The sequence below is a fragment of the Heteronotia binoei genome, chromosome 5 (genome assembly GCF_032191835.1).
Source record: "Heteronotia binoei isolate CCM8104 ecotype False Entrance Well chromosome 5, APGP_CSIRO_Hbin_v1, whole genome shotgun sequence".
NCBI classification, from domain to species: domain Eukaryota; kingdom Metazoa; phylum Chordata; class Lepidosauria; order Squamata; family Gekkonidae; genus Heteronotia; species Heteronotia binoei.
The window spans coordinates 7,844,543-7,862,464 of NC_083227.1; the positions used below are offsets into that span (position 1 = coordinate 7,844,543).

At 44.4% G+C, this 17,922-nt stretch overlaps 1 protein-coding gene across 1 annotated transcript in view; it reads right to left on the reverse strand.

Annotated features, from left to right (window-relative positions):
- Positions 1 to 947: 947 nt before the first annotated feature.
- Positions 948 to 17,922, reverse strand: part of LOC132572114 (zinc finger protein 436-like) — a 21,553-nt gene continuing 4,578 nt past the window's right edge. Inside the window, exons 2-6 of the mRNA XM_060238916.1 lie at positions 12,109 to 12,609; positions 11,764 to 11,875; positions 10,835 to 10,911; positions 10,577 to 10,703; positions 948 to 3,602 (exon numbers count right to left, since the gene is read on the reverse strand). Coding sequence (XP_060094899.1) covers positions 2,245 to 3,602; positions 10,577 to 10,703; positions 10,835 to 10,911; positions 11,764 to 11,875; positions 12,109 to 12,531 — 2,097 coding nt within the window. The 5' untranslated portion in view covers positions 12,532 to 12,609 and the 3' untranslated portion in view covers positions 948 to 2,244. The remainder of the gene's footprint in view (positions 3,603 to 10,576; positions 10,704 to 10,834; positions 10,912 to 11,763; positions 11,876 to 12,108; positions 12,610 to 17,922) is intronic.

Below are 17,922 nucleotides of genomic sequence, written 5' to 3' on the forward strand. Positions count from 1 at the left end.
ACAAAATGTTTTTAAAATCTTAAATTGTAATTATGTTTTATCGGTTTTTACTGGTTTTAACTTGTGAATATGAATGTTGTCAGCCGCCCTCAGTCCGCTTGCAGAGAGGGTGGGATAGAAATTTAAAGTAATAATAATTAATAATAATAATAATTAATTATTTAGAGATATATAGAACAATGGGTGTGTAGCTACATAAGGGGGAAAAAGAAAAAATGGAGGGGAGGTGGGATTTATGGGGAAATGGGTCGCAGAGCACTGGTCCTCATCCGTTCTACAGTTGCCATATGACTTGCTGGCCAGTTGTGCGCCTCTCGCTATGCATGATCTGTCAACAATGGGTGCGTATTGCAATCCAAATTACAGAACGTGATTTCAAAAAAGGGAAATTAAAGAAGCCTGCAACAATTTCTGTTTGAAGCACAAAACTAAGTATATGCTATTAAATCGGATCAGGGCTGTTTTTTGTAGCAGGAACTCCTTTGCATATTAGGCCACACACCCCGATGTAGCCAATCCTCCAAGAGCTTACAGTAGGCCCTGAGTGGGATCAAATTAATCCCTTCTGCTAAGTCAGGATTCTTGCTCCATCCATCACGTAGCAGTAGATGGGCTTTTAAAATAAGTGCCGTTATATCCGTAATATGCAATAGATGGTCAAATAGGAACCAAATCTGCCATAGCAGGTTTGTTTGTTGTTTGCTGTGACTTTGAGTCAGTGCAATAAAAGTACTTCATTTGACTATAACAGCTGGATGAAATGTATTTGTTTCAAATCCATTCTGGTGCTGCGGAGTAGAATGGGTATTTGGACATTACCTTGACCACAAAACTATACTTTTTTTCAGGCCTCCAAAAGTGTTAGCCATGGTACACTTCATTAGAAATCTCACCAGTTAAAATCAGTAGTTGTGTTAGTGTGTGACAAAAAAAGCAGTGAAATCTTGTAGCAGTTTAAAGGCTAACAAATCTCTTGTGGTAAGAGATTCCATCAGTTTATTAGGTTTGTGATGTGTGTGTTTATTGTGAAGTAAGGATGCTGGCTGGACACACTATATTTATGCCAGCAGCAAAGAGGCTGTAGATGTCCGATACCCTCAAATTGTCTGTTTCTTCATAGGCTCTGGGAAAGGAACTGTTTTCACCAGTTTTGAAGTAATCAGAGTTAGACTGGCAGATAATCTGAAGTAGGGAGTTTCACAAAGGAGAACCAGGAAAAGCGGCCTTCTTTCTGTAACTACGTCCTCAGCCTTTCCAACAACACCAGGTCCTTTGAAGAACCTCATCAGAATCAGATACAAGAAAGTTTCGCCTTTTCATGGATTCTCTGAGGAACATGAGAGTTAGATTTGTGCTTCAGGTTCTTCCCACATACAGAGCATTGATAAGATTCCTCCCTTGGGCGGACTCTTCGATTCTAAAAGAATCAGCTGATTTTCTGACCAGGAGATCCCACTGCCCATCCTTGTTTTCTTCTCTGTGGGAAGTGTTTGGGATTTTGACCATGGCTAATGCTCTTTGCACAGTCTGAGAAGTTATAACATTTCTTTTTGATTAGGGTAAGGTTTCTTCTGCAGATTAGAGCCTTTTACAGCAGTTGGCAGAAACTCAACTGTGATTGTCTTTGAGGTGTGAAATCGGGGAAAACTCTTTTTATGGGCTAAGCAGTTTCATGGATCCTCGTTGTGTGGGATCCTTGACGCAGCAGAAGACTACCGCTCTGACTGAAACTCTTTCAGAGCTCCCAACATTAAAATTGTGTCTTCCCTGTGTGGTATCTCAGTTGCCATCAGAGAGTGTTTCTGCAACAGCATCTCCTTCCACAGTCTGAGAATTCAAAAGGTTTCTCCTCTGTGTGTTTATTGATTCCCTTGAAGATTCCCACATAACTGAATCTCTTTCCATACTATGAGAATTCATAACATTTCTCCCCTGTGTGGGTTCTCTGTTGAAGATGGCCACGCTGACTGAATATCTTTTCAAACTCTGAGCATTCAAATCATTTCTCCTGTGTGGTTTTTATAATGCTGTTGAAGATGGAGACTTGTGCTGAATCCCTTTCCACTCTCTGAGCATTAAAAAGGATTCTCCCCTGTATGGGTTCTCTGATGCTCTTGAAGACTGCAACTCCACACGAATCTCTTTCCACACTCTGAGCATTCAAAAGGTTTCTCCCCTGTGTAAGATCTCCGATGATAGTGAAGATGGCCACTTTCACTGAATCTCTTCCCAAACTCTGAGCATTCAAAAGGTTTCTCCTGTGTGGGTTCTCTGATGACGTTGAAGAGTGCCACTCTGACTGAATCTCTTTCCACACTCTGAGCATTCAAAAGGTTTCTCACCTGTGTGGGTTCTCTGATGATATTGAAGATGGCCACTCCGACTGAATCTCTTCCCACACTCTAAGCATTTAAAAGGTTTCTCCCCAGTGTGAGTTTTTTGGTGTCGCTGAAGCCTGCAACTCTGACTGAATTTCTTTCCACACTCTGAGCATTCAAATGGCTTCTCCCCTGTGTGTGCTGTACGATGCTCTTGAAGATTGCAATTCCGACTGAATCTCTTTCCACACTCTGGGCATTCAAAGGGTTTCTCCCCTGTGTGGGTTCTATGATGCTTTCGAAGAGTGCTACTTGAACTGAATCTCTTTCCACATTCTGAGCATTCATATGGTTTCTCCCCTGTGTGGGTTCTATGATGCTCTTGAAGAGTGCTACTTGAACCGAATCTCTTTCCACATTCTGAGCATTCATATGGTTTCTCCCCTGTGTGGGTTCTATGATGCCCTCGAAGAGTGCTACTTGTACTGAATCTCTTTCCACACTCTGAGCATTCAAAAGGTTTCTCCCCTGTGTGGGTTCTATTATGCTTTCGAAGATTACCACTTTGACTAAATCTCTTTCCACATTTTGAGCATTCAAAAGGGTTCTCCCCTGTATGAGATTTCTGATGAAGCTGAAGATGGCGCCTCTGACTGAATTTCTTTCCACACTTTGAGCATTCAAAAGGTTTCTCCCCTGTGTGGGTTCTCTGATCATCTTGAAGACTGCAGCTTGTACTGAATCTCTTTCCACACTCTGAGCATTCAAAAGGCTTCTCCTCTGTGTGGGTTCTCTGATGACAGTGAAGATGGCCACTCCATTTGAATCTCTTCCCACACTCTGAGCTTTCAAATGGTTTCTCCCCTGTGTGGGTTCTCTGATGTTGAAGATGGCTACTTGTACTGAATCTCTTTCCACACTCTGGGCAGTTAAAAGGTTTCTCTCCTTTGAGAGTTTTTTGATGAGTCTGAAGAATTTTACTCTGACTCATCTCTGAATATTCAGAAGGTGTCTCCTCCCTATGTATTCTTTGGTTTACAAGGAGTTGTGATCTATTTCTGAAATACTTTCCACGCTGAATGGATTTCCTTGCATTCATTATCCTTTGCTTTGAAAAATGTATATTCCACTTTCTTCCATCACGCTTCTCAACCATATCAAGGCTTTTCTTTCTTTTAGGTTTGCCTTTACTCCTGACATTTTCATTCAAGTTTTCATGTTTAACTCTATCTGGCATTTGCTGATGAAATTCCTTCCCCTCCTCATTCCTCTGATGATTTTCTGCTGGAATAAAGAGAGAGATCCTGTTAGCACTTGGGGAACCTGGCAAGATCTATTTATTTTATTTAATTTATATCCCGCCCACCCTGCCAAAGGCAGGCTCAAGGCAGCTCACAAACCAAGGGTCGACACAAGCACATTAATGTGACCAAATCAGATAAACAACAATAAAAAACATAAAACCTATTTTTAAGAAATCTGCATGTGCTACTATCATGGTTTCAGGCAGCAATTAAATTCTGGTGGTTAGCTGTACTCAGAGGTCTCAGGATTGCTGTAGCGTGGTGAGGTAGGCCATTGGTGGTGTTCTTATGGGCCATTCCCGTCGCTGCAGATGTTGCCGTCATGTAAAAGCCTGGCGGAAGAGTGTCGTTTTGCAGGTGCTGCAGAACTATAGAAGCTCTCGCAGGGCTCTTACCTCCTCCAGCAACTCATTCCACCAGCTAGGGGCAGCAACGGAAAAGGCCCTGGCTCTCGTTGTTTTGAGCCTCGTTTCTCTGATACTGGGAACTGTCAACAGCTTTTGTGACCCGGACTGAAGTGCTCGCTGGGGCATATGCAGGGAAAGGCGGTCCCTAACGTATGCAGGACCCATATAGGGCTTCAGAGGGAATGACCAGCACCTTGAAGCGAATCCGGTACACTATCGGTAGCCAGTGCAGCGCTTTCAGCACAGGCTGAATGTGTTCCCGTAAAAGAATTCCCATTAACAGCCTGGCTGCAGCATTCTGCACTAGCTAAAATCGCCGGATTTAGGACAAGGGCAGCCCCATGTAGAGAGCATTACAGTAATCTAGTCTCTAGGTGACCGTCGCATGGATCACTGTTGCCAAGTTGTCGCGTTCGAGAAAGGGGACCAACTGCTTTGCCATCCGCAGATGGTAAAAGGCTGACTTGGCAGTGGCAGCTACTTGGGCCTCCATTGTTAAAGAGGGATCTAAGAGCACCTCTAAGCTTTTAACCTTGGGTGTTAGTGTGAGTTGCGCTCCATCGAAGGTCGGTAAACAGACCTCTAGTCCCGGACAGCGGTGACTGAGATATAGGATTTAATTGGATTTAATTTCAGTCTACTCAGCCTGAGCCACCCCACCACAGCTTGCAATGCTGCAGACAGATCTTCCGGGGTGGAGTCGGACTGGCCGCCCATCAGCAGATAGAGCTGGGTGTCATCTGCATACTGGTGACAACCCAGCCCATAACTCTGGGCAACCTGGGCATGGGGGTGCATGTAGATGTCAAATAACATCGGAGAAAGAAGCACTCCCTGTGGCACACCACAGATAAGTGGGTGTTGTCGGGATAGTTCGTCTCCTAACGCCACCCTCTGTCCCTGACCCTGGAGGAAAAACGACAGCCAATTCAAGGCCAACCCCTGAATCCCAGCGTTGGCGAGGCAACAGGTCAGTAGCTGATGGTCGATCGTGTCGAACGCCGCCAACAGGTCTAACAGCATCAGCACTGTCGAGCCACCTCTGTCCAGGTGCCTCTGGAGGTCATCTGAAAGGGCAACCAGAACCGTCTCCATCCCGGATTGATGTGGGTTAAGTACGGAAGCATCATCCAGAAAACTCTGGAGCTGCACTGCCACAGTTTTTACACTGTAGTTATGGCGGGCTGCATAACGGCCCAGATAAGGTATAAAGGACTGGCCACCTCAAAGGTGAGCCAATTCTGACACAGACATGTCTCACTACTTTTCTATCTATCAATAAAGCCAGCTTTCTGACCACACTGAAAGCCTTCTTTAATTGAGGGTAGTCCCAGAGTTGACATCAGCCAGTTCATTTGGGAAGGAAATACACTCCTGGGTTCTTTTACAGAGATGAAAGGAGACAAAGAGAGAGAAAGTAATCGTTCTTATATAGGTAAAGTAAGAAATAAAAGACTAAAAGTTCTTCTGGTAGGTCAGCACCATATTCCAGACCAAAGCCCAGAATCTGAACCAGTTTAAGCGGAATGCATTTGTGAGGCAAAGAATCCAGGTTCCCCCAAGAGTTACAGGGGTTATTAAGTGGTCCGATGTGACTTATGAGTGTTTATAATATGAATCTGTCTGCAGCTAACATCATCATGTCTTTCAAGGCCAGATTGCAGAATGTGGTCCTTGGTTAATCGTAAGAACTTTTATCCTGTTCTGCAAATAGGAGGGTGAGGGGATGAGGATGCTGCTGAAAGTATCTGGAAAATTCTATCAAGGAGGACCCTTGATTGGGTCATTCGAACCACATGACCCTAGAGAGGAAGAAACTATAATATGGGTATGCATGAGAGGGAAGCCAGGCTAACTTTACGCTCGTGGCATGCTCGTGCACCTGAATGATTTCTTGCTGCATCATGATGAATACTTCTCTCTAGAGCAAGCGTGTCGAACTAATTTGTTATGAGGGCCGGAGCTGACATAAATGAGACCAGGCCGGGCCATGTCAGGCCGTGTATGTACCTATTCAATATTAAGTAGCAGAGACATAAACTTTATAAAGGACAGAGACAAGCAGAATTAAAGATTTTTTTAAAAAAAACCCCTTAAAATAAAACATGCTTACAACATTAGCACTTGTTGGTCTTAAAGGTGCTTAAGTGGTTAAGTGTGCGGACTCTTATCTGGGAGAACCGGGTTTGATTCCCCACTCCTCCACTTGCACCTGCTAGCATGGCCTTGGGTCAGCCATAGCTCTGGCAGGGGTTGTCCTTGAAAGGGCAGCTGCTGTGAGAGCCCTCTCCAGCCCCACCCACCTCACAGGGTGTCTGTTGTGGGGGAGGAAGGGAAAGGAGATTGTGAGCCGCTCTAAGCCTCTTTGGAGTGGAGGGCGGGATATAAATCCAATATCATCATCATCATCTTCTTCTTCTTCTATTTCTGCCATGGGATCCTGGGAACTGGGTAAAGGAAGCTCTGGTTCTTTCCCTCCCTTCCCAGAGGATGAGGGAGAGGAACCTCAGCCAATAGAAGGAAGAGAGGCTTGGCTCAGTAGCTCTGCTGTGCGATTGAGAGACCCGGGAAAAGCAAGCTCTGCCTCCCCAAGGGAGGAGCCTCAGCCAATGGAGAAAACAGAGGTTTTTCTCTGTAACTCCTGTGCTATTGAGGAAGCTTTGCAAAGCAAGCTGTTATGCACAAAGAAGAGAGCGAGCGGGAGAAGGAAGCAGATGGGATCCAGTTGCATGGGGGCCTGATTCGACCCCTGGGTCGCATATTGGACACCCCTGCTCTACTTAAGCTACAGCTGGAATACTTATGCTGCAACAAGAGGTGCCATCTAAGTACTTCGTATCTTACATAGAACAGTTACCTTCTTTTCTTTTACTGTTGCTAAACTGTAACGTTTTGTGATCTCTTAGCTTTAAATCCTTAATAAAAATCTTATATCTTTTTAAGAAGGGGTCGGCTTTATTTCTCTGCACTTTCCTTGGGCACCCACTGAACGGGGTGTTGCTCAGCTACAAAGAGCACTGACCCAGACTTTGGTTCTTGTCAGGATCATTTCCAGCTCACAGGCAGAGCAGATGTTTGTAACCCCACCCAGGGGGAAGGGCGTGTGGTAAAGGCTGCCAACAGAGAAATGAGCACCTGCCCCTTCCAGAGTGGATCGGAGGGCCTCTCATCCATTTTGTCTTAGGCCACGACACTGGCCTCGGTCACCCTCGTGCGAGTTCACAAACATGAACAACGCAAGAAGTCGCCTGATACTGAATCAGACCCTTGGTCTGTTGAAGTCAGTATGCTCAGTCCAGCGACAGTCTTCTAGGGTCTCAGGCAGATGTTTTTCACTCACCTCCTACTCACGGCCGGCTAGCCCACTAGGCAAACTAGACATTTGCCTAGAGCCGGGAGGGCAGGAACGAATTGGGCTCCCCTTCTCCCGGTACCCCTCCTCCACAGTGCCGCGCTGCGCCACTTTGGTGGCGTCCCCCGCTAGCTCAGCCCTACTACACTCTTCACTACAGCCCCAGCATCTCAGCACACAGAGAAGCCTCTTCCCACGCTCTGCTAAAAGAGAGCGCTGAGATGCCCGGGCTGCAGAGAAGAGGGTAGAACTGAGCCTAGCGGTGCTGCTTTGAGCACACACAGGGGGGGCAGCGTGGCGACGCATTCCGGCGCTGTGGAGGGGGAGAGAGTGGTGGTGGCTTGGTCTAGGGTGCCCAGGGGGGCAGGGCGGCGGGCATCGATGCTGCCTGTGCCGCCGGGCTGGCCCTGCTCCAACCTGATCCTTTTAACTGGAGATTCTGGGGGTTCAGCCTCAGACCTTCCTCAGGAGTTGGTGAGCTCTCCTTCACTAGAGGTTTTTTAAAAGAAAAAACTCACAACAATGGCATTACATTAAGGGCAGGAAGCTACCGGCTAGATATTAGGAAAAACGTTTCTGTCATGAGCCCTGACGAGGGGGAGCTGGAAGGGTTAACAGACCTGGAAGAGTTGCCAACCAGCTTCTCAGCCAAACAACCAGCAGCTGCCCCATCAATCACTCTCCCCACATTCCAGGCACCAGTGTCGGCTGTTGACAATCAGTCTCCTCCAACCTCTCCCCCTCCCATTACAAGAGTGTGAAGCAGGCTCCAGAAAGAAATTTCGGAGCAAAGACATGAGGCTCGCCGATGCTTCAGATCACTCAGCCCTGAGTTCTAGCAGAATCGCTACCACCCAGGGAGCAGGTTGATTGAGGCTCCCATATAACTTCTGCCCAGGACCTGGTAACCTCTTGAAGCAACAAGTCGATTCTCTGGCTAGCATCCACGGTCCTTCCTGATTCCAGATCTTGACCTGCTTGAATTCCTTGGCACCCTGACCCTTTGGCTTTTGGACACTGACTTCTGATTCCGGTTTGCGATTTTGCTTTGGTGACTTGGCCCCTGCTTGACTCCCTGGACTTTGACCTTGGACTGGCTTTGGACTCCTGCCTGTCTGCGCCCTGAGAACGTGACAGTTTCATAGTAAGGGTTGTTCTATCATGAAATCAGCTACCTAGGGAAGAGATGAGTTCCCCCTCCCGGGCACTCTGTGAGCAGCGGCTGGACAAATGCTTGTCAGGGATGCTATAGGCTGACCCTGCATTGAGCAGGGGTTGGATTAGATGGCTTCTACGTCCACTTCCGACTCTGTCATCCTCTTATTCTAACAGAGGCAAGATGGCCATATGACACCAATGCTGATTCCGTGAATTTAGGTAGACAATGAGAGGGTAGAAAGGAAGGGTTGCATTGGTGCTTAGGTCTCATGGTGCTTTCTTACATGCCCAGGGAAATGAGACTGCTTCCTTGGGGTCAGGAAACAAATTCCTCCAGGCCAGTTTAGTCATGGCTCCTGCAATGGCTTTCCTCTTTCCTTGACGGTCGGGGACAAAGGGTGGCGATCGGGGAGGAACTGTCCCGGAGACACACGCTTGATTGTGGGGTGCCTCAAGGGGCGGTGCTTTCCCCGATGTTATTTAACATCTATATGCGCCCCCTTGCCCAGATGGCCCGAGGGTATGGGCTGGGCTGCCATCAATATGCTGATGACACCCAGCTCTATCTGCTTATGGACGGCCGGCCCGCCTGCGCCCCAGAAAATCTGGACCGGGCGTTACAGGCAGTGGCTAGGTGGCTTAGGCTGAGTGGGCTGAAGCTGAACCCGGCGAAGACAGAGGTCCTTTGCTTGGGTCGCTGCGGCCCGGGAAGGGAACTCCCCCTGCCAGTTTTTGACGGCGCTCCATTAACAGCGTCGGGCAGGGTTAAGAGCCTGGGGGTGCTGTTGGAGCCTTCATTGACGATGGAGGCTCAGATAGCAGCCACTGCCAAGTCCGCTTTTTTTCATCTTAGGCGGGCGAGGCAGTTGGCCCCCTTCCTGGAACGTGACGACCTGGCAACAGTGATTCATGCTACGGTCACCTCGAGGCTGGACTACTGTAATGCCCTCTACATGGGGCTACCCTTGTGCCGGACCCGGAAACTGCAGTTGGTGCAGAACGCTGCTGCCCGGCTGTTATTAGGGCTCCCAAGATGGGAGCACATTCGGCCGGGGCTCCAGGGTCTGCACTGGCTGCCAGTAATATTCCGAGTCCGGTACAAGGTGTTGGTTATTACCTTTAAAGCCCTATATGGCCTAGGACCTGCCTACCTTAGGGACCGTCTCTCCCCACACGTTCCCCAGAGAGTACTACGCTCAGGTTCACAAAACCTGTTGGTAGTCCCCGGGCCAAAGGAGGCCCGTCTAAAATCCACCAGGGATCGGGCCTACTCAATAACGGCACCTTATTGGTGGAACCAGCTGCCGGAAGAGGTGCGGGCCCTGCGGGATCTAGGGCAATTCCGCAGGGCCTGCAAGACAGTCCTCTTCCGGCAGGCCTATGACATTAGCTGACAATGTAAAACATCTTGGATGGAACAAAATGTATCTATAGGCCGCCGGTTTTTATTCTATCTTGTTTTTTACTAATTTATGGTTTAATTGTATTTTTAAAGGTTTTAAACTGAAGTTGTTTTAATTATTATGTTGTAAGCCACCCTGAGACACTTAGGTGAGAAGGGCGGGGTATAAATCTTAATATAAATAAATAAATAAATAAATAAATAAATAAATAAATAAAATATTTTTTTCTTGCCATCTTCCAGGCATGCAGCAAGGGTACTCATGAATTCCCTGTATTTTTCAGGGGAATGACCCTGGAGGTCAGTTCCAATTTTTGGATTCTATGAACAGGTGAAGTTTCCTTATATCGAATCAGATCCCTGGTCCGTTGGAGTCAGTATTATCTACTCAGTCCAACATCGCTCTTCGAGATCTCAGGCAGAGTCTTTCATTTCACCTCCTACATGAACCTTTTCATTGGCGATGCTGGGGATTGAACTGGGGACCTTATGCATGATAAGGAGATGCTCTGCCAGAGCCCCTCCCCAAGTAGTGGGAAAGGCCACAAAATGATGCATTGCTATTCAAAATTTGGGTTTATTCCTCAACCCAGCGGAAGCAATACGCACCTTTGGCACCCATAAAAGATCCTTACCCAGAAAGGCCACATTCTCATAGTTCTCCAGCATGACTTCCCAGTACAGAGCTCTTTGTCCCGGATCCAGCAAGGCCCACTCTGCCTCCATGAAAGAGACGGACACGTCCTCAAAAGAAAAGGGACCCTGAAAGAAAAAGAAGAATCCCTCCTCTTCAGAGATCTCACCCTGGAAGGGAGTCGTCTGGGAAGGTACGGAAAGTAAGACTTGAGATGGGTAAATGGATCTCTTGCTGACCCTCCCCACATCTCTCCTACCTGAATTGGAGGTGCAGCAGCTGTTCCTACACATTGGAAAAGACAACGGCTCAACAGCATCTCTTCACTGCCTGTTCCTGAGTCAAGGGAGGAAGGAAGGGTGTTTACTTGTTTGTTCCCTGCTTCACACACGCACACCCTTCCCTGGGTCGTGAAACCATCTCCTATGTACATTCAACTCATTTTTAAACCCTTTTTAGTGTATTCTGGGAGAGGCAGAAGAGAAGCAATAGGGATTATAAAAGCTGCCAACATATTTCAGACTTCTGTGGGGCTTGTGTTTGTTCTACAGGGAGGGAAATGTGCAGTGGAAATGCAAGAGCTTGAAACCTCACTGTCACATTAGACCAGATGTGACGGGAGCAATTCTGGGGACTTGAGGGTCATATGAATGAGTTTTCAGGGCATCTCTGGACATGCCAACTTCACAACCAGGTTTTCAGCTAGATGCAGCTTCAGCATGATATCACATCTGTCCCAAGCCCCACCCCAAACCACCTGCGACAGCTGGGCCATAGCCCACCTTTCCTACTCCATCCCCTGCTGCCCAAAGCAGCCCCCCAGATGACCCTTCAGGCACAAGCACCAAAGGCAGATTTTCCCATCATTATTGGCCCCTATAGACTGGTTTTCAGAGCTCTGCTACCCCAAAAGGTGGAGGTTCCCTTTCAAAGTTTGCCTACCTTCCCCAGGAAATCTGAGACCGTTTATGGAAGGAAGGTGAGATATTAAATTTTTAAATTTATGGGACAAATTGTCCTCCAGAAGTTTGTCTAAAATTTTAGCGATACCACAGTTTGTGGACATTGAGTGCCACCAATTAACTCTGTGTTGTCTGTAGAAATACGCATTTTTCCCCCTGATCTGAACACTCTACCCACCACATTCACAGGCTGTCCCAATGGCATCCAGGCACAAGGAGTCCTTACCACAGGAGAGGGCATCTTGGGCACGCTCCACCGCCTGCACCCTCTGCCCCTGCTCCAAGAGAGCTCCTTCTTCAGGGATTATAACTTCCATCTTCAAAGGTGGTCCCCACATCTGAAACAGCAGCAAGGGAGGGGGTAAGAGATGGAATGGAAAAGAGATCAAGGAATGGATACTGCCCCACTCCCACACTCTGCACCCTTCTATCAGCAGATTTGGTGAGTCATCTGCAGGGGTCAGAAATGTTCTAGCAGAAGAGGCTCTTGGCAATTATCTAGCAAGGAAACTTTAGGATAAGGTCAGAGATTCTTGCTTGAATTAGACACACCTGGAGGGAATCCCCTCACCTGTTCTGCCTGCGTCTTCTCCACTGCCTGACTCAGGAGGAAACCTTCGGCCAGGGTCACTGCCTGGGAACTGGTCTCCGGCTCACATCCTCTGACCCAGCACTGCATTTTCTGGGGAAGGAGAGTCAGAAACTGCTCCAGGATCACCAGGTCCAGGATCTGCTTCTTGGTGTGCCTCTCCGGCTTTAGCCACTGGTTGCATAGTCCATGGAGCTGGCTGCAAACCTCTCGGGGCCCATCTGCCTCATGGTAGCGGAACTGCCGGAAGAGTTGGCAGTGGACATCTGAAGTTATGGTATCCTTAGCCAAGATCTCTGGCCCAGCCCTTTCCCAGAATTCAACAACACTTCCAGGTTGGATGGGATGGGGGCTTTTCCTTGCTGTCTTGCCCATTCCAGGTCCTTCTGGGTCTTGCTCTTCCATCTCCTTCTCCTTCTCTTAGGTTACTTTTACCTGTGAGAACTTCCCTTTATTCACTCGGTTATGATCTGAGGCTTCTCTCTGTGGGGATGGAGAGAGACAGACAGCATTGTGCCAAAAAGAAAACAAAAAAGAATCGGCATACAAAACTGAACATCAGAAGGCTTCACAGTGAGCTTTTCCCTGGTGCTTCTTGTGGTTTGCCAATCAGGTTTAATATTGTTTTTCTGGACTACAAACCAAGGTTTTTAATAAGTGCCTCCTTGATTCTTTGGGGAAATTTTGTTTGTCCCTTTAGGGATGTTACAAGCTGTGGAGAGACGCCATTTTAAGCTTGTGTTTCTCTGGGAGTTGGCTGGAGGAGTCTGTTAAACTTGAGGCAGGCTTTGGCCTAGTCTCCTCCTCACTCCAGTCCTGTCTGGAACCACCAATTCTGAGGAGGCCTCCTAGAGAGACCGGAAGTCTTTCAGGCCTGTCTCCCAGATGGCTGCAGAGGGGTAAACCAGTTTCTGGGCAGCAACTGCATTTTTATATAGGGGCAGGGCATTTTTGTGTAGCAGGAACTCCTTTGCATATTAGGCCACACCGTTTGACATAGCCAATCCTCCAAGAGCTTACAGGGCTCTTAGTTCAGCCCCCCCCCATAAGCTCCAGGAGGATTGGCTACATCAGGGGTGGGTGGGGCCTAATATGCAAAGGAGTTCCTGCTACAAAAAAAGCCCTGTATAGGGGATTCTGGGCAGGAAGCCCTCAGCTAGTCTGCAACAGTCCCAGGTAGGGTTGCCAATCCCCAGGTGGGGGCAAGGGATTCCCCATTTGGAGGCCCTCCCCTCCGCTTCAGGGTCATCAGAAAGCAGGGGAGGGGAGGGAATTGTCTGCTGTGCACTCCATTATTCCCTATGAAAGACCGATCTCCTTAGGGTGTAATGGTGAATTGATCTGCAGGTATCTGGGGCTCTTCATGGGCTCTTTTTTGAGATAGAGGCACCATATTTTCAGCATAGCGTCCAGCTCCTCTCCCTAAAATACCCTCCAAGTTTCAAAAAGATTGGACCAGGGGATCCAATTCTATGAGCCCCCATAGAAGGTGTCCCTATCCTTCATTGTTTCCAATGGAGGGAAGGCATTTAAAAGGTGTGTAAGTTCCTTTAAATGTTGAACAAAGCAGGAGTCTAGTGGCACCTTTAAGACCTTTAAAGGTGCCACTTGACTCCTGCTTTGTTCAGCTGCTTCACACCAACAGGGCTGCCCACTTGGATCTTCCTTTTTTTTTTTTTTTTTTTTTTTCAATTTTAAATAAATTTATTAATATTAATATAACAATAACAATCCAACACATACAACTATTACAATATCTATAACTTTAGCCATCCCGTTATGATTACAATATTATGTAGAGAGACTTAATAGAATACAAAGTCTATATATTTTTCTGGCAATTGACATGAAACATTTTGTTGTTCTTGTACAAACTTAAAGAAATGAAACCATTTTTCCACAAACGTGTTATTGTCTTTTCCGCTTTCTAAAACTTCTGATTGCCGAATTGTGTTTGCTATCTTATCCATTGCTATTATGTCCCAGACCTTCAGGAACCATTGTCTTTTTGTAGGCATTACCTTTGACTTCCAGTGATGCGCTATTAAAATTTTAGCTGCTAATATAAGGAGAGATGTCAAGTCTGCTTTATGTCTTGGCATCTCTCCCCTTCTCCATAAATTTAATAGAATTGATTCTGGGGAGAAAGGAATCTTGTGATTAATAATTAATTCAATAGTTGGTATGATTTTACTCCAAAAACTTAAAACTGTTGGACATTCCCACCAACAGTGGATAAAGGAGCCTACCAAATCACATCCTTTCCAACAATTGGGATCTTTTAGTTTCTTGGCATGGAAAATCTGCTGAGGTGTCAGGTACCAACGTGAATAGATTTTGAAATTTTGTAATCTTAGATTTAATAATGGAGTATGAAATAAATTTGATTGCCAAAGATTCGTCCAAGTTTCAATAGATATTTGTGTGCCGCAGTCTTTGTTCCAGGCTTTAATGAAAGGGCTTTCTCTGTTACTGGTGGGATTAATAAGGATTTTGTAAATTATCGCAGTCTTTCCTTTTATTGTGGTAGCAGAGTTTGTTAATGCTTCTTCAAAGGCACTCAGTGGTCTGTTAATTTGTGATAAAATATTAGGACTATGCAGTAAGTGGTGGACCTGATTATATTGCAACCAATTAGCTTTAAGTTGGAATTTCCTTGTTAAGTTTTTACTCGTTCTCATACTATTATTAATAATAAGATGTTTAAATCTATATACGCCTTTTTCCCTCCAGTTTTGGAAACTCGATTTATCTTTTGCAGGTGGAAACCAATCTTGGCCTAAAAAAACAGTCGCCGGGGATGGATTTGGAGCAACCAAAGATCTATATCTATCCCAGATATTTAAAGTTAATTTTAAAAAAGGGTTAAGGAGAATATTTGGACTACGAAATTTAGGTGTATTCCAGATAGTTTAATGAATTAAGTCTGGGTCCAAAAAAGATTGTTCTATCTGCACCCAATCTTTTTCATGTGAGGGTGTAGAGTAGAGAATGATATATTTTAATTGGGCTGCTAGATAATATTTTTCCAAATCAGGTAGGGCCAAACCTCCTTGAGCTAGGGGTTTAATTAGTACTGAATAAGCTATTCTATGTTTTTTACCATCCCAAATATAATTTAATAATAATGATTTCCAATTTTTAAAAAACTCGGCTTTAATTGTAATTGGAAGATTCTGAAATAAAAATATAAATTTTGGTAAAATAAAAACTCTGATTTGTTCAATTTTTTCTAAAAGGTTTAATGAGAGTTTCCCCCATTCTTTAAAATTGTTTGCTAATGAATTTAACAACGGCTCAAAGTTTACTTTAAATAAGTTCTGTAAGTCTAAGGGTATCAATATCCCCAAGTGTCTAAACGTAGACTTAACCCATTTAAAAGGGAATAAATTTTTTATTCTAGTCTCCATTTCTGTACTCAGCTGGATGGGGTATATTTCAGATTTTTCAAAGTTTATAGAAAACCCTGCTACTTTCCCAAAATCTTTAATTAAGTGCATTAATCTAGATAGCGAGGTTATTGGATTTGTGCAATAGAAGATAGCGTCGTCAGCGAATAAACTCAACTTATATGAAACATTTTGGGGGCCAATTGACACACCTGTAATAAGAGGGTCGGATCTTATAGCCACGGCAAGAGGTTCCAGCGACAACGCAAACAGGATTGGTGATAAAGGGCATCCTTGCCTGGTACCTCGTGTTAATACCCAGGGCATTGAGTTGCAATTGTTTATAGTTAAAGATGTTCTGGGCTCATTATATATTGCCTCTATAGAACGCATGAAATTAGGGCCAAATCCCATGAGGTGAAGAACTGCTTTTAAAAATGGGATTTCCACTTTGTCGAAGGCTTTCTCAGCGTCTAGTGACAACATAATGGCCTCAATTTTGTTTAGTTTGCAGTAGTTGATGATGTTTAAAGATTTCCTGATATTATCTGTAATTGATCTATTCGGGATAAACCCGGATTGGTCTTTGTGAATATAATTGGGAATAATTTGGTTTAACCTAGATGCTAAAACAGAAGAAAAAATTTTAAAATCATGGTTTAAAATAGATATTGGCCTGTAAGATCCTAGATTTAGTTTGTCTTTGCCAGGTTTTGGTATAATAATCATTCTTGCATCTTTCCATGAATCTGGTATGTAACCTGTAGTTAACACTGAATTGCATGTGTCTAGGAGTGGGGTAAGAAGATTGGGCAAGAACTTTTTGTAAAACTCTGCCATTAACCCATCATTTCCTGGTGCTTTGTTGTTTTTCATCTTTTTAACAGTATTCTGTAATTCGATACCTTCAAATGGTTTTTCAAGAAATAATAAATGCTCTTCAGATATTTTAGTTTTAAAATCTATTTTTTTGAGGAATTCATCGATAGTACTTTGTTGGGGGTTGGATGAATTATATAAGTTTTTGTAATATTCCAAAAAGTTATCAACAATTTCTTTTGTTTTTACATGCAAAGAACCTTTTGGAGATCTTATAGCATGTATTAACGTAGATGCCTTTTTTTGGGCAACCCTGTGTTTTAGTAGTTTTAAATACTTAGGTGATTTGGTTATATATCTTTGTCTTAAAAACATTAATTGTTTTTGTATTTGTGTGGTTTCAAAAACGGCTAGTTTCTTACGTTCAAGATCTAATTTTTTTAACGTTTTTTTGCCTCCGTATCTCATGTGTCTTAGTTCTAGAATTTTGATATTGTTTTGCAATTCCATAATTGTTCTTTGTTTTTCTTTTTTATAGTGGGTGGATAACGACAAAAGATTTCCTCTAATGACCGCTTTAAACGCATCCCAAATGATTTCTTGCTTTACCCCACAAGATGCATTAAAATGAAAATACTCCTCTATCTGTTTCGCTATATTCTCACAAAAATTTTGATCTTGTAGCAATAAAGTGTTAAGTGACCATGTGTGGCTGGTGTCTCCTACATTATTTAGATCCATTGTAGCTGTTACCATTGAGTGGTCAGATATAGATTTAGATCCAATATCTGACTCAATCGTATGATGAAGAATGTTACTTGACATTAATAAATAATCAATACGGGAGTAAATTCCATGGACAGGAGAAAAAAAAGAATATTGTCGAACCCCAGGGTTCAATAGCCTCCATATATCGTTTAAACCAAATTTTAAAAACAGTGCTTGTAGTTTGGATGTGCTTGTAGTGTCTTTTGGCTTGAAGTTGCTTTTATATGTTTTATCCATCCTGGGATCTGCTATTAAATTCAGATCACCTCCTATCACCACTTCTCCTTGTTTAAAGTCATTTAATTTCAACAACACCTCATCCAGAAATTCCAGCTGATTAGTATTAGGAGCGTATATTGATGCAATTGTTAAAGGGAAGCCGTCAAGATCACCTGTAATGAATAAGAATCTACCCCTTGGGTCTACTAACGTTTTTTGACATTGGAAAGGAATGTTCTTGGAAATCAAAATAGCGACACCTCTCGCCTTAGAAGAGCCAGGTGCCTGGAAACTCTGGGAGAACCATTTTGTTTTCAAAATAGGATCACAAATTTTTTTACAGTGTGTTTCTTGCAAACATAAAAAATTAATTTTCTCCTTGAACATTTGGTTTGTAATTCTTTTTACTTTAATACAATTTCCTAAGCCTCTACAATTCCAGGTGGCTATTTTAAAATGTTTAGACATTTTGTGTGTTTTTCAAGTTTTGTCCTAAAATGGGTGACCGAACAAAATAACTTGTAACCAACAAAATATCAACAACTCTAAACTTTTATAAAGTTTTACCTAAATATTTACACAGTCCTCTGTTGTGGGACTC